Genomic DNA, 17114 nt, shown 5'->3' on the forward strand with positions numbered 1-17114 from the left:
CAGGAAAAACTAACCAAACTGATCACATGGATCACATGGATCACAGCCTCATCTAACTCAACAAAACTATGAGCCATGCCATGTATGGCCACCTGAGGTGGATGGGTCATGGTGGAGAGTTCTGACAAAACATAGACCCCCATAGAAGGGAATGGCAAACCATTTCAGCATTTGTGCCTTGAGAACCCCATGAACAGAATGAAAAGGCAAAAAACGTTAATACCACTCATCTAATTAAATTTTTGTTGATTAAATCACTGCCGCAAAAAAAGGCTGTAAATTAGAAGCTTCATTAGGTAAAAACAGTTTATTTTAAGCCAGAGTTTTTTTTTTTTTTTTTTTTAAGCCAGAGTTTTTTTATCACTGATTTAATATAAAATTATAAAAATATTTTTAATATATATATAGATAGATTTTATTGTTAGTATTTCCTTTGGTACTTTTCTAGAATGAGTAAATCTACTATAACCAAATGCATATCAATTTCCTTGATTTTATTTTTTATCAATATGCATCTTTTAATAACCAAATTAAAAGTATGAAGTGGCTATGAGAAAAAGGTTAACATGTCAAATGAAAGGAAAGCTTTATCAAAGCATCAGTTTTTCTTTAAGCAAACCTGAATGTAGTGTGCACACATCCATATATATATTCACATACACTTGCACATTTAGAAAACTTACAATGTGAAATAAAAAATAGGGCAAAATTTGGTTCACAAAAGTAAGATACAATCAGAGAAAGGAGAATTTAAATTGAATAATTTGTATATGCTACAGATTAATATAATATTGGATAATCTTAGAGTGAAATTCCATTTATATACTGAAAATAAGTTTAAGTAAATAGGAAATAAGTTGTGATTTTGCAAATCTTTATATAGTAGTAACATACTACTTGAGCTCTTCAGCTCTGAAATTGAATACCTTGGTGTATAATCAGAAACAAGTATTTACTTTTGTGCATGAACAAATTTAGAACTATATATATCCAAGACACAATTTGAGACTGATCAGAATTTTTAAAAAACCTGTAAGGGGTGAGTTTGATAAATTTAAACTAGAATTGTGATAGAGAAGTAATCAAAGCCTCTTGCTCTTGGGTAGGGTGTAGTCACCATCTGAATAAGTCGAATTGTTTGCATTTGAATAAGTCAAATCTTACAGTTGAGAAATAAATGGTTTCTTACATACACTTATATGCTTTATTCTGTACAAAAACCTCATTAAAAAAAATCCACTATTGCCTTTAGAGTGCTTTCAAATGCTATTCTATCTTTAATACTTTGTAATTTTCTAGTATGTATTTTGTATTAAATGATGGTATAGGAGATAATATTGAACAGAAGTCACGCACCAGTTTCAACAGAGAAATTCACTCTGACAGGATTCAGACTCAGGTCTTCATGCTTCCCTCCTTGTATCCTGCAACCTGAGTAAAATGGTCTAAAGCATAGGTGTGCTCATTTTATTCTCTTGTTAAAACTCACTTGGTGGATTCTGCCTGACAAGTCGCTTCAGTCGTATTGAACTCTTTGCCACCCTATGGACCATAAACCGCCAGGTGCCTCTGTCCATTAGATTCTCCAGGCAAGAATACTGGAGCGAGTTGCCATGTCCTCCTCCAGGGGATGCCCCCGACCCAGGGACTGAACCCGTGTCTCTTAGATCTCCTGCACTGGGAGGCGGGTTCTTTACCGCTAGTGCCACCTGGGAAGCCATAACGGGCCACGATAGACGTCAACTTCATCAACTTGTCACTAAATAATTTTAACAACTTAAGTAAAACCAAATTTTGTAATTTAACTTATCACTACTAGTTATATTTAATTCTCTCCTTTTCTAGACGAGGGGTCTCAACTGAAGGTGATTTTGCCCCCACCTTCCCCTAGTGGACAGTTGGGAAACACTGGAGACAGATTTGACTGGAAGATACTTTTGGTCGTTTATAATTGAACTTGCTACTAGCATCTATGGATAGAGGGCAGGGATGATGCAATTAATGTATAGGAAACCATTCCTTGGCACCCAAAATTATCTGGCTCAAAATGTCAATAGTGTTGAGGTTGAGAAACTGTTCCATACAGAGATGTCCAAATTATTTTACATTCTATGATTTTTTCCATATAGTTTGTCTCAGTATTTCCTTCTTCCCATTTCTCTGTCAAAAATTTAATTGTATCTCAATTCAAACACTGTTTGTTTTGCAAGAAAAGTCCTATTCAATGCAAATGGCATATTTGCTTAGGATCTGTACTCTTAGCAAGACCCTTTCTATAATATAATTCTGACCATGCAGTAGACACAAGTAAAACAATATCCTTAATATATGTAAATTATGAAGCACAGCATAATAACATAAACCTGAAAATCCATTATCCCAGCTTCAAAATAAATTATTGCCAACTCCTTTATATCTACTTACATACAGTCCATATTTCATTCTTTTTCCTTTAATCACTGTGCTTAAAATTGTGACATCTTTCCTTTACTTTGAAAAGCATATGCATATGCCTGTATCTTGTTTTGCTTCTTTTTGAATCTTAGAGCAAATGATATCATATTGCATCTCAGTTCAGTTCAGTCACTCAGTCGTGTCTGACTTTGCGACCCCATGAATCCCAGCACGCCAGGCCTCCCTATCTATCACCAATTCCCGGAGTTTACTCAAACTCATGTCCATCGAGTTGGTGATGCCATCCAGCCATCTCATCCTCTGTTGTCCCCTTCTCCTCCTGCCCCCAATCCCTCCCAGCATGAGGGTCTTTTCAAATGAGTCAGCTCTTCGCATCAGGTGGCCAAAGTACTGGAGTTTCAGCTTCAGCATCAGTCCTTCCAATGAACACCCAGGACTGATCTCCTTTAGGATGGACTGGTTGGATCTCCTTGCAGTCCAAGGGACCCTCAAGAGTCTTCTCCAACACCACAGTTCAAAAGCATCAATTCTTCTGCACTCAGGTTTCTTTATAGTCCAACTCTCACATCCATACATGACCACTGGAAAAACTATAGCCTTGCCTAGATGGACTTTTGTTGGCAAAGTAATGTCTCTGCTTTTTAATATGTTATCTAGGTTGATCATAACTATCCTTCCAAGGAAGCATCTAGACCTCTGCAATTTACTCTTTTTACTCATTATTGTGTCAAGAATCATCTATATTGTTAACTATATCAGTAGTAACTGTAGTTCCCTGCCACTTGATTTTCCATTTTAAAAATAAATATAGTTATATATTTATTCTTTTGACAAACATATTTTCAAATCTTGTTGTTTGCTGTTATATATGACCCTGTTATGAAGCCATTCTTGTGCATGTGTACCGGTACAGATGTCCTTTTCATTATAGGGGACTGGAATGCAAAAGCAGGAAGTCAAGAAACACCTGGAGTGACAGGCAAATCTGGCCTTGAGTAAAGAACAAAGCATGACAAAGTCTAAGAGAGTTTTTCTGAGAGAACGCACTGGCCATAGCAAACACCCTCTTCCAACAACACAAGCGGAGACTCTACACATGGACATCTCAGATGGTCAACACCGAAATCAGATTGATTATATTCTTTGCATCCAAAGACAGAGAAGTTCTATCCAGGGAGCAAAAACAAGACTGGGAGATAACTGTGGCTCAGATCATGAACTCCTTATTGCCAAATTCAGACTTAAATTGAAGAAAGTAGGGAAAACCATTAGACCATTCAGGTATGACCTAAATCAAATCCCTTATGATTATACAGTGGAAGTGAGAAATAGATTTAAGGGACTAGATCTGATAGACAGAGTGCCTGATGAACTATGGACGGAAGTTTGTGACACTGTACAGGAGACAGGGATCAAGAACATCCCCAAGAAAAAGAAATGCAAAAAGCAAAATGGCTGTCTGAGGAGGCCTTTCAAATAGCTGTGAAAAGAAGGGAGGGGAAAAGGAAAGATATACCCATTTGAATGCAGAGTTCCAAAGAATAGGCTTTAGCTTTATATGAACCAATAACTTCCAGATGTACAAGATAGGTTTTGAGGAGGCAGAGGAAATAGAGATCAAATTGCCAACATTCATTGGATCATAATTAAGCAAGGAAATTTCAGAAAAAAAAGATCTACTTCTGCTTCATTGACTTTGCTAAAGCCGTTGACTGTGTGGATCACAAGAAACTGTGGGAAACTTTTTTTTTTTAATTTTTTTTATTTTTCAGTGGGTTTTGTCATACACTGATATGAATCAGCCATAGAGTTACACGTATTCCCCATCCCGGTCCCCCATCCCACCTCCCTCTCCACCCGACCCCTCTGGGTCTTCCCAGCCCACCAGGCCCGAGCACTTGACTCATGCATCCCACCTGGGCTGGTGGTCTGTTTCACCACAGATAATATACATGCTGTTCTTTCGAAACATCCCACCCTCACCTTCTCCCACAGAGTTCAAAAGTCTGTTCTGTATTTCTGTGTCTCTTCTTCTGCCCTGCATATAGGGCCATCGTTACCATCTTTCTAAATTCCGTATATATGTGTTAGTATACTGTAATGATCTTTATCTTTCTGGCTTACTTCACTCTGTATAATGGGCTCCAGTTTCATCCATCTCATTAAAACTGATTCAAATGAATTCTTTTTAACGGCTGAGTAATATTCCATGGTGTAGATGTACCACAGCTTCCTTATCCATTCATCTGCTGATGGGGATCTAGGTTGCTTCCATGTCCTAGCTATTATAAACAGTGCTGCGATGAACATTGGGGTGCACGTGTCTCTTTCAGATCTGGATTCCTCAGTGTGTATGCCCAGAAGTGGTATTGCTGGGTCATATGGTAGTTCTATTTCCAGTTTTTTAAGAAATCTCCACACTGTTTTCCATAGTGGCTGTACTAGTTTGCATTCCCACCAACAGTGTAAGAGGGTTCCCTTTTCTCCACACCCTCTCCAGCATTTATATGCTCAATAGATGCAGAGAAAGCCTTTGACAAAATTCAACACTCATTTATGATTAAAACTCTCCAGAAAGCAGGAATAGAAGGAACATATCTCAACATAATAAAAGCTATATATAACAAACCCACAGCAAGCATCACCCTCAATGGTGAAAAATTGAAAGCATTTCCCCTGAAATCAGGAACAAGACAAGGGTGCCCACTCTCACCACTACTATTCAACATAGTGTTGAAAATTTTGGCCACAGAAATCAGAGCAGAAAAAGACGTAAAAGGAATCCAGATAGGAAAAGAAGAAGTGAAACTCTCACTGTTTGCAGATGACATGATCCTCTACATAGAAAACCCTAAAGACTCTTCCAGAAAATTACTAGAGCTAATCAATGAATATAGTAAAGTTGCAGGATATAAAATTAACACACAGAAATCCCTTGCATTCCTATATACTAAGAATGAAAAAACAGAAAGAGAAATTAAGGAAACAATACCATTCACCATTGCAACAAAAAGAATAAAATACTTAGGAGTATTTCTACCTAAAGAAACAAAAGACCTATACATAGAAAACTATAAAACATTGATGAAAGAAATCAAAGAGGACACAAACAGATGGAGAAACATCCCGCGTTCACGGATTGGAAGAATCAATATTGTCAAAATGGCTATTCTACCCAAAGCAATCTATAGATTCAATGCAATCCCTATCAAGTTACCAACGGTATTTTTCACAGAACTAGAACAAATAATTTCACAATTTGTATGGAAATACAAAAAACCTCGAATAGCCAAAGTAATCTTGAGAAAGAAGAATGGAACTGGAGGAATCAACCTGCCTGACCTCAGACTCTACTACAAAGCCACAGTCATCAAGACAGTATGGTACTGGCACAAAGACAGAAATATAGATCAATGGAACAGAATAGAAAGCCCAGAGATAAATCCACGAACCTATGGACACCTTATCTTTGAAACTGTGGGAAACTCTTAATGTGATGGGAATACCAGACCTCCTCACTTCTCTACTGAGGTACCTGTAAGCAGTCAAGAAGCAACAGTTAGAAATGGACATGGAACAGCTGGTTCCAAATAGGGAAAGGTGTACCATAATTCTGTGCATTGTCACTCTGCTTATTTAACTTACATGCAGAGTACATCATGTGAAATGCCAGGCTGGATGAATCACAAGCTGGAATCAAGATTGCTGGGAGAAATATCAATACTGCTGGGAAAGATTGAAAGCATAAAGAGGCAGGGCAGAGGATGAGATGTTTGGATAGTATCACTGACTCAACAGACATGAATTTGCAAAAACTCTGGGAGAGAGTGAATGACAGAGGAGCCTAGCACCTGCAGTCCATGGATTCGCAGACAGTAGGAGTCACCTTAGAGGCTGAACAGCAACAATAAATTCCCTGACTGTCAAGTTACATTGAGTCCTTTCTGTATCTTCAAAAATACAAGACAGATTGATCTAGACAATATTCCCACAGACCATAGCACTTCTAGGTCTCTTGGTAAATCTGTTTGGCAACTATCCCTTCCTGTTCTCAAACATCAAAGTCCAAAACCTGTGAGCATCTGAAAATGTTATGTTGTCTAGTATATACAGCTGCAGAATGAGCATAAAAGGTGTGTGTGTGGGGGGGGGGGCGGTGTGTGTGTGGGGGGGGGGGCGGTGTGTGTGTGTGTGGAAAAAGTGGCCAAGGCCTAGGTTTACCTCTTGGTAAGCCTGTATTTGCATGCCAATGACAAAATCTCTCTTATCAAAGGTTAACTTTTCCTGGCTTGCATCAGGCATGTCCACTGACTCAAGCATCTTAAACTTGGCCTATTTAAATAATTCTGGGGATCAGATATAGAATTTGAGCATTCCACATTTAAGGATTATATTTAAGGATGATATTGGTCAGTATTCTTCAGAGAAACACAGTTGATAGGATATACATGGCTATATTATGGTAGTTCATGAGGTTATTGAGACTAAGAAGTCCCATTATCTACTCTCTGTAAACTGAAGAACCAGGGAACCTGAGAGTATAATTCAGTTTGTCCAAATGCTCAAGAACCAGGAGTTCTGAAGTATAAAGTCAGGAAAAGAAGTACTTTTTATGTGTTTTAGATCAAGAAGGGAGACAGAATTCTCCCTCTCCAAAAGAGAAAGGGAGACCTTTCCTCTTTTGTTCTACACTGGTCCTCAGTGGATTGGATCATGCCTGCCTACATGGGTAAAGGAAGATCTTTACTCAGTCTACTGAATCAAATGCTAATCTCTTCCAGAAGTAACCCACAAACACCCAGAAATAATATTTTAACAGCTCTCTGAACATCCCTTATCCCAATCAATTTAACACATACAATTAACAATCATAATCCAAAATCACTGCAGATGGTGACTGCTGCCATGAAATTAAAAGACGCTTTTTGGAAGGAAAGTTATGACCAACCTAGACAGCATATTAAAAAGCAGAGACATTACTTTGTCAACAAAAGTCCATTGAGTCAAGGCTTTGGTTTTTCCAGTAGTCATGTATGGATGTGAGAGTTGGACTATAAAGAAGGCTGAGCGCAGAAGAACTGATGCTTTTGAACTGTGATGTTGGAGAAGACTCTTGAGGGTCCCTTGGACTGCAAGGAGATCCAACCAGTCCATCCTAAAGGAAATCAGTCCTGGGTGTTCATTGGAAGGACTGATGCTGAAGCTGAAACTCCAATACTTTGACCACCTGATGCGAAGAGCTGACTCATTTGAAAAGACCCTGATGCTGGGAGGGATTGGGGGCAGGAGGAGAAGGGGACGACAGAGGATGAGATGGCTGGATGGCATCATTGACTCAACGGGCATGAGTTTGAGTAAACTCTGGGAGTTGGTGATGTACAGGGAGCCCTGGCATGCTGCGGTTCATGGGGTCACAAAGAGTCGGACACAACTGAGCGAATAAACTGAACTGAATGATTCAATAGATTTAAGGATTTTGATGCCTCAGATGAAATATTCACCATCATCTCTCTGTCTTTAGGTTTAGATAGACTATCCCAGGAGCTCAGAGCACCTCCTGATTACTTTCTGACTTTACAAAGTCACTTTTACACTAATAAACAGAGCCAATGCAATGCATTCTTTTTGCTAATAGAATAGCTAGTAAAACTACATGGTAAAATAAGCTATCCATCTATATATTTCTCAATTATAGTTCCATACATTATTTTAATATATAAAATTTCTGTTTGGAGATTATCAGTTTGGACTCCTATGACTGTGGTAAATTACTAGTCTTTGTGGTAAGTTCATGTTTACATTGACTTTACCACTTAAAACTTCATACTGTAGCCAAGGAAACCATATGATAATGATGACCAAAATGAATTTTAACATTTGTTAGTGTTAAATTTTCCAGCCCACGTTCAGTCAATGCATACTCTTCAAAAACCGTATCACAGTAACACTTTTCTATCTAGAATTACTATACAGATATTTTGCTTATTCACTCCATAAATAAAAAGGCCTTGGGGGGAGGGGAAAGGCATTATACTTACTAAAGGTGAGTGTGGGGGTGTACTCCTTTATTTATTTTAATGTAACTATTGCATAATTCACTTAATGAGTATTGGATTGAGTTTCAAATAGTACCATGACTATAAGTAAATTGATAGGAAAGTGGATAACAATGAATTAAGGAGTACTGGCAGCCCAAGTCACTGTTTATCTCTTTAGAGGTAGACAGAATTCAAATTGCCTTCATTAACTGAGCAATATGCTGTGGAAAATGAGCTTCGTAATTATCAAGAGGCTCTTTCATTTGCATTTTTGCTAAACTTTCAATTTCCTCTGTTTTCTAGGTGCTTAAGAGCTCTGAATGGTCTTCTCTGGTGTCTCAGAGGTTAAAGCGTCTGCCTGCAATGTGGGAGACCTGGGTTTGATCCCTGAGTCAGGAAGACCCCCTGGAGAGAGAAATGGCAACCCACTCCAGTATTCTTGCCTGGAGAATCCCCATGGATGGGGGATCCTGGGGGGCTACAGTCCACGAAGTCACAAAGAGTCGGACATGACTGAGCTCTCTCTCTCTCTCTCTGAAGAGCTCTGAATAGGAGAGAAAAGAAAATTTTCAGGTAGGTAAGCCAGGGGATATTGGAGGACTAAAGAAACAAAAAAAATTTATTAATGAAGATGTCAGAATTGTGCCTGTATATCTGTGATACAAAAAGACAGTCTTAGGGAAAGAATCTAAACTGTACAAATGCATTAATTCTCCACACATTCATCAGTACCACAACAAAGCTGGAGGTTTTTCCTTTGATAAATGATCAATACTTCATACGACATTACCCTAGCCACCCTGCTGTTGCTAGTTAAAAGTGTGAATTTCAACTAAGCAGTAAATCTTTATGGTGTTATATCTTGAACAGTTAACTTCTCACTTAATCGCCTGCAATTCTGAACACTATTATTCTGCAGAATCATTTTCTTTAAGCTCACTCAATAGGAAAAATATTCTTACTGGACCAGTAGAGAAATATCAATATTTTAATCCAAATGAAACACTAAATATTAAATAATTGTTTTGTTTGGGTTTTTAATGATATGCATATGCACAGAATTATTTTACTTCTATGGCATAAGTGAAGAGGCAATCAAATGTATTAACACATGTTGCTGTTGTTCAGTTGCCCAGTCGTGTCTGACTCTTTGCGACCTCATGGACTACACAATCCCTGCCCCTGTCCCTCACCATCTCCTGGAGTTTGCCCAAGCTCATGTTCATTGCATCAGTGATGCCACCCAACCATTTCATCCTCTGATGCCTTCTTCTCCTTTTGCCCTCAATCTTTCCCAGCATCAGGGACTTTTCCTGTGAGTCAACAGTTTGCATCAGATGACCAAAATACTGGAGCTATAGCTTCATCATGAGTCCTTCCAGTGAATATTCAGGGTTGATCTCCCTAAAGATTAACTAATTCGATCTTCTTGCAGTCCAAGGGACTTACAGAAGCCTTCTCCAGCACCACAGTTCAAAGGCATCAATTCTTTGGTGCTCTGCCTTCTTTATGGTCCAACTCTCACAACCGTACGTGACCACTGGGAAGACCATGGCCTCGATTATATAAACCTTTGTTGGTAGAGTAATGTCTCTGCTTTCAACACACTGTCTAGGTTTGTCATTGTTTTCCTGCCAAGAAGCAACCGTCTTCTGATTTCACAGCTGCAGTCGCCACCTGCAGTGATCTTGGAGCCCAAGAAGAGGAAATCGGTCACCACTTCCACCTGTCCCCTTCTATGTGTCAGGCAGCAATGGGGCCAGATGCCATGATCTTACTTTTATTTTTTTTAATGTTTAGCTTTAAGCCAGCTCTTTCACTCTCCTCCCTCACCCTCATCAAGACGCTCTTTAGTTCCTCTTCACTTTCTGCCATTAGAGTGGTATCATCCATATATCTGAAGCTGTTGTTGTTTCCCCCACCTGTCTTGATTCCAGATTGTAACTCATCCAGCCCGCATTTCTCATGATGTGCTCAGCATATAGGTTAAACAAACAGGGTGACAGCAGACAGCCCTGTCTTACTCCTTTCTCGACCTTACACCAATCAGTTGTTCCATACAGGCTTCTGACTGTTGCTTTTTGACCCGCACACAGGTTTCTCAAAGGACAGGTAAGATGGTCTGGTATTCCCATCTCTCTAAGAGCTTTCCAAGATACATGGACTGAGTTAAAAGTCCGCAGATTTGATTGTACATGTCTAGCTCCTAATTCCTATTTTTTAAAATTCTTTCCTACATATATATTCCTAGAAAGTCTTCAAGCACACAAACCACATAAACATCCATAATACCAATCATACTCAACTCAGTGGTAAAATTCTCATTTCCTATGTCACTTCAAATGCCTCTATACCTTTAAAAAAAAAAAGACAGTTTTAAAAAGTATTGGTTCATATCTGGAAAAGTTCAGCTAATAGAAGACACATTTAAAGGATCTGTGAGGCTTTCTTGATGATTTTAATATTTTAACAGAAAATATAGACCATTTAATAGGCATCATTTCCTTATATAGAATTTTTTTAAAAATTAAATTTATGAGGCCCTAAAGTCAAATTAATACAACTTCAAAGATATAAATATAAAATATTTTAACAATTAGACTCATTATTGGAATAAAATACAATTTTTTTCTTTTCAGAAATTTAGAAGAATATCTTTTCCCTGAAAGTAAATGCAGTTTTTACTGTGTCAGCAAAATTCTACCATTATAAGTGCTACTTTTCTCAATTATTTGGAATGAATATATTTTTCAATCATTTAAAACCATTTAAGCAATTGCCTTGAGGAACTGTGAATTACTTCATTAGAATGTCTGTGTGATACTAATAAAAATAGACATTTTATTTTAAATGAATTATGTATCAAACCACTATGGGCCAACTATCATGTTGCAAATATTTTATTATTAGATGCTCAGGTACAGAATAAGTTAAACATGCCTGAATACGCACTGCTTATGCACTTAAAGCACCGCTCCTTACAATATTTTCAGCACTGCAATGTAAGATAAAGAATTTGAAATTAAATGTACAGTGTGTTAGCGGTTTCTTGAGCTAATGATCAGTTAGCCAGGAATATACATCTGTTTGACTCCAAAGTATCTGGTTTTTCGTTGGACTATAGCGAATTCTCCCAGCATAACTGCTGTTATTCTTCAAACCAGTTCTTAAAAATGAAATCATAATTTTATATTATAGAAAATACACCTATTACAATAATTCAAAAGATCACCTTGTTTAATACTAGGTTTTGTATTTCCTTGTGGAAAATAGGATGTTATTTATTATATTTTCTTTCTTTGAAAATTAATGTTATTTTAAGTTTAACGCAATCTAGTTCATTCTATCCATAATGTATTGAACCCTGCATGATCTAAAAATGCAAAGATATTACACTAATCCAGCTAACTACATCTTCTAATGGACCAACAAAGCTTAACTTGATGACTGGGCTTAACTCATCAAGGAGGAATTCATAGTTTTACTAATGGATTAGTCGTCATTAAACAATGCATACTTGAATTTTAAACATTCTATTGTGGTAAAAAAGAAAAATGTTTGTCTTGATTATAAGGATTATGGAGATGCTGATTTATGAATCTTATAAATCTAGAATTTGTAATTCTGTGAATATTTTTAAAACACAATTTGAAGTATGAATTGTTTCCTAGAAAGAAACACATGCTTCCTGTATCAAGTAGCCATATTTTTAGCTGTTGAGCTTTTTTTTCTGCCCAAAGAATTTCGTTGACATTAATTATATAATAATAAAAACATTAATATTCAATGAATGAGAAGTTTTTCAACATATACTTTTACCCTAACAAAGAAAATTTCCTTATGTAATTACTAAAATACATTCATGAAAACTATATTCTTTTTTTTTCAAGCTATACTTTTTTATTTGAGCAGATTTTATGATTAAGCAGATTTTAAAAAGCTTCATAACAACTTCTTATATTGTTTTGGTAAAATGCTTCAAATCCTCTTTTAAAATGATAAAGTTTATTTTTTTAAAATTTTTTTTCCATTTATTTTTATAAGTTGGAGGCTAATTACTTTATAATATTGTTGTGGTTTTTGCCATACATTGACATGAATCAGCCATGGATTTACATGTGTTCCCCATCCTGAACCCCCCTCCCACCACCCTCCCCATCCCATCCCTCTGGGTCATCCCAGTGCTAAAGAAACAAACATTGTCAACATTCTTGTTTCAATATTCTTGTTGTAGGCACTGTGTTAGGTACTAGAGACCTAATTCAAAACTTGGTTTGTAGATTATAAGAAAGAACACTGAAGTCTGATGAAAATTAGTAAGAATGTCCCCACCCCCTAAATATATGTCAGTTCAAAGAGATTTCTGAACTATAAATTTTTTCATAGATCTAGAAGTAGGAAAGGACTAATAGGGGTCTTTAACACAACTTTTTCCAAATGTGTTCCATGGAACACTATTGCAGAAGACAGTAGTTTCAAGAAATAAACGAATGCTTCTTGTGGTCAAATAATCATGGTGCAAAATCAATGGTGGAGAAAACTGCTGGTGGTTTAGCATGAATCAAGGGAGTGGTGCATGTGAAGTAAAATGTCTGTTTGAAGAAAACCTCTTGTGGAGTTGTTTGAGTTGTAGCTGAACTAGCTGAGCTTTTTCATTATTTTTGCATATCAGAATAATTGCAAGGATTAGAAAACTGACAGATATGTTGCAATGGAGTTGTAAGAATCTGGTTTCTATAAAAGTAAAGATATCATACAAAAACAATAACTTATGTATCGGATTGGGAGACCAAGGAAAGGATAAGAGACAAAAGAGAAGCAGAAAAATTTTACAGATTAGAAAGGTGATAATGGAAACCACCCCAATCCACACACACAAAAGATATGGTAGAAGCTACACCACCAATGTCAAACAAGATTAAGTTTCAAGTGGAAACAATGGAATTTAAGTGTTTAAAAAAACAGTAGAATTTGCTTAATGCATGTCTCATGACTTGAATATTATAAAATCTTCTAAATGACTTATTATAGAAAACAAAATTCAATTTAGACTATTTATACAGTACACTGTAAAGCTTTAATCTTTAATCAAAAGCCACATGAAAAATTACTATTGTGTAATGACTCATACATATTCTTGTTGTAAAATGTTCTAAAAGGCCTCATATTGTTTGGTGATTCTAAAAACAAATTATTTGTTGAGCTTAAGATTATAAATTAGCAAATTACTTGGGCATTCTAAAAAAATAAAATAAAATAATAAAACTATTCACTTACCATCATGATTAGGATTTCCTAGTGTCCATGGCTCATCTGAGTCAAAATGAGTATCTCCCCCAATTCCTGGTCCAGGGAAATAGGCGTGTGCCAAAAACCCTCCCTCTCCATCAAAGGGAGAACTGTCTCCATGAAAGCCAGATGCAAAAATGATGGTTATATCCACATCACGTTTGCCATTTTCTAATTCACTGTAGGGAACTTCCTCAAATGTCAGAGGAGTGACATTCTGCCACACGTCAAAGGCACGACGAATAGCTTTACGGGTTTCAGGGTCTCCCACTTTTGGAGTTACGTTCTTTATACTGAAATTTAGGAAAAAAAAAGATAATCAGTATGACTTTATTGTATATAACCTGACCTACTACACATTGACTTTTTACATATTTTCATCACTTGAGCAGAGTAAAGAAATTAGAAAATGTCTCTTAGTAAATAGGAAAGAAACTAATTCTTTCTCTCTCTATAGCTAAATTTCACTATGCTGGGTCATTAAATTCTCAGCAGTATAGTAATCATCTACCAAGGCTATAAGAGATCTTTTCTGCAGAATGGTTAACACTGGGGTAGTTAGATCAATCATCACTTTGTCGCCTGAACAATAATAGAAAAGTGGCTTTGCCAAATGATCAAACAGGTACAGCAGTTTTAAGCTGAAATAAAAAATTCAATTTATGTATGGTGATAATTACTTTTAGGGGCACACTATTGTGTACACACGTTACTTGCAAACAATGTCTTTATGCACATATCATGAATAATTCAGTGAACACAAAGTTATTTCTGTTTTTAAATAAAAGGTCAGTTAACTACAGTTTCTGACGTCAACTCTTCCTTAAATATTTAATTATTCATAGTCAAAGCCATGTGAGTGTATAGCTCTTTAATACAAATATTTAACAGTTATATGAATTTAAAGAGGTAACTTGGATACTATTAACTTATTTTTCTTGAGGCTAATAACATGTGGGAAAAATTATAAATATTTTTTTACTATTTAGCACTGATCAGATATTTCTCTTTCATCACTTATTTTACTATTTTCTAAATAGAACATAAACTAAACAAATATATATGTACATACTTAAGTATTTTATATTGTGGTAGTATAAGTTCATACACCTTTGCAAAAAGTAAAGAGTAAATTTCACACGGGTTATAAGTAAGTTTCAGACCATTTCAACCAATAATTTTATACTGATGAATCCATGAATTTCACTAAGGGAATATCTTAATGCATAATGAAAGTGAAGTCGCTCAGTCATGTCCGACTCTTTGCAACCCTGTGGACTGTAGCCCACCAGGCTCCTCTGTCCATGGGATTCTCCAACCAAGAATACTGGAGTGGGTTGCCATTTCCTTCTCCCGGGGATCTTCCCGACTCAGGGATCGAACCCGGGCCTCCCGCACTGCAGGCAGACGCTTTAACCTCTGAGCCACCAGGGAAGCCCGTAGGAGGGTATAATATTCTGGTGAATATTATAATTTTTTATTGTATGGAGGCTAAATGATATAAAAATTATGATGTCTCTATTACATGCCATATAATATATACAGGATTTGAAATTTTAAATAGCAAAAATGACTTTGCTATTTTCAACTATTTAACTATATGGAAAAATATTCAGGATAATTTCTGGTGGAAAAATAATATGCAGATTGTATTTTAACTCATCTGTAACTATGTCAAGATAATTACAAAGATTAGGCAGGAAATTAAGCATTTACAAAAAACATTTAATTGAGCATTTACTGGGAGCCAGGTTGAGTATCTCACACCTATCATAGAAACAAAGGATCTGAGACTTAGATGAATTTAGAGAAACTTTAGAATGGTAGAGTTAGTTTTTTTAACACAAATATCTTGACTCAAGAATCAATTATATTAAACTCTAGACTGCACAAATAAAACAAGGTTTACACTATTTTCTATTCCATATTATAGACCAGATTTATAATGAATATTTGATGATAAGTATCATCTATTATATACAAGGAAAATAAGGGGGCAAACCAAGTGAAATTATCTATTTTTATTGGAGTACAGTCGCATTACAATGCTCTATCAGCTGCAAGTGGACAGCAGTATGAATCAGTTACACAGATACATATGTTCATGCTATTTTAGGGTCTTTTCCCATATAGCCAGACACAGAGTACTGAAAAAAGTTCCCTGTGATACACAGTGGATTCTTAGTCATCGATTGTATATATAATAGCATGTATATCTCAGTCCCTATCTCCCTATTTACCCTCTGCCACTTAATCCCTAGTTGGTTTTCTACATCAGTGATTGTACTTCTGTATTGTAAATAAGTTCATTTTTACCTTTTTTTTTTTTTTAGATTTTACACATAAGAAATATCATATGCTCTTTGTCTTTCCCTGTCTGACTTATTTCACTCAGTATGACCAAGTTTAGGTCCATCCATTTTGCTGCCAATGGCTTTCTTTTGTTCTTTTTATAGCTAAGTAATATTCCATTGTAGATATGTACCACTTCTTCTTTATACATTTCTCTGTTGATAGACACTGAGCTGAGCTTGTTTCCTTGTCTTGACTATTGTAAACAGTGCTACAATGAGCACTGGGGTGCATATATCTTTTTGAACTATGGTTTTTCTCAGGGTATATGCCTAGGAATGGGATTTCTAGGTCACATGTTAGTTCCATTTTTATTTTTTAAAGAACCATCATATTATCCTCTGATGCCAAATTCCGATGCTGTAAAGAACAATATTGTATAAGAACCTCGAATGTTAGGTCTATGAATCAAGGTAAATTGGAAGTAGTCAACAGGAAATGGTTAAGAGTGAACCTTAACATTTTAGGAATTGATGAACTAAAATGGAGTGGAATGGGTGAATTTGACTCAGATGACCATTATCTCTATTAATGTGGGCAAGAATCCCTTAGAAGAAATGGAGTAGCCATCATAGTCAGCAAAAGACTCTGAAATTCAGTACTTGGATGCAAACTCAAAAATGACAGAATGATCTCTGTTTGTTTCCAAGGCAAACCATTCAATATCATGGTAATCCAAGTCTATGCCCCGGTCAGTAATGCTGAAGAAACTGAAGTTGAATGGGTCTATGAAGATCTACAATACCTTCTAGAACTAACACCCCCAAAAGATGTCCTTTTCAGTATAGGGGACTGGAAAGCAAAAGTAGGAAGTCAAGAGATACATGGAGTAACAGGAAAATTGGCTTTGGAGTACAAAATGAAGCGGGGCAAAAGCTAATAGAGTTTTGCCAAGAGAACGCATGGGTCATAGCAAACACCCTCTTCCAACAACACAAGAGAAGACTCTACACATGGACATCACCGGATGATCAGCACCGAATTCAGACTGATTACATTCTTTGCAGTCAAAGATGGAGA

General features: G+C 36.5%; 1 protein-coding gene across 2 annotated transcripts in view; it reads right to left on the reverse strand.

The window, feature by feature from the left end:
- The window catches only part of MMP16 (matrix metallopeptidase 16), a 379158-nt gene that overhangs the window by 141538 nt on the left and 220506 nt on the right, over positions 1 to 17114 (reverse strand). For both annotated transcript variants that reach the window (XM_065902939.1, XM_065902940.1), the window contains exon 4: positions 13731 to 14035. In XM_065902939.1, the coding sequence (XP_065759011.1) occupies positions 13731 to 14035 (305 nt within the window). The remainder of the gene's footprint in view (positions 1 to 13730; positions 14036 to 17114) is intronic.

This window comes from Muntiacus reevesi, chromosome 12, assembly GCF_963930625.1.
Source record: "Muntiacus reevesi chromosome 12, mMunRee1.1, whole genome shotgun sequence".
In the NCBI taxonomy this organism is placed as follows: domain Eukaryota; kingdom Metazoa; phylum Chordata; class Mammalia; order Artiodactyla; family Cervidae; genus Muntiacus; species Muntiacus reevesi.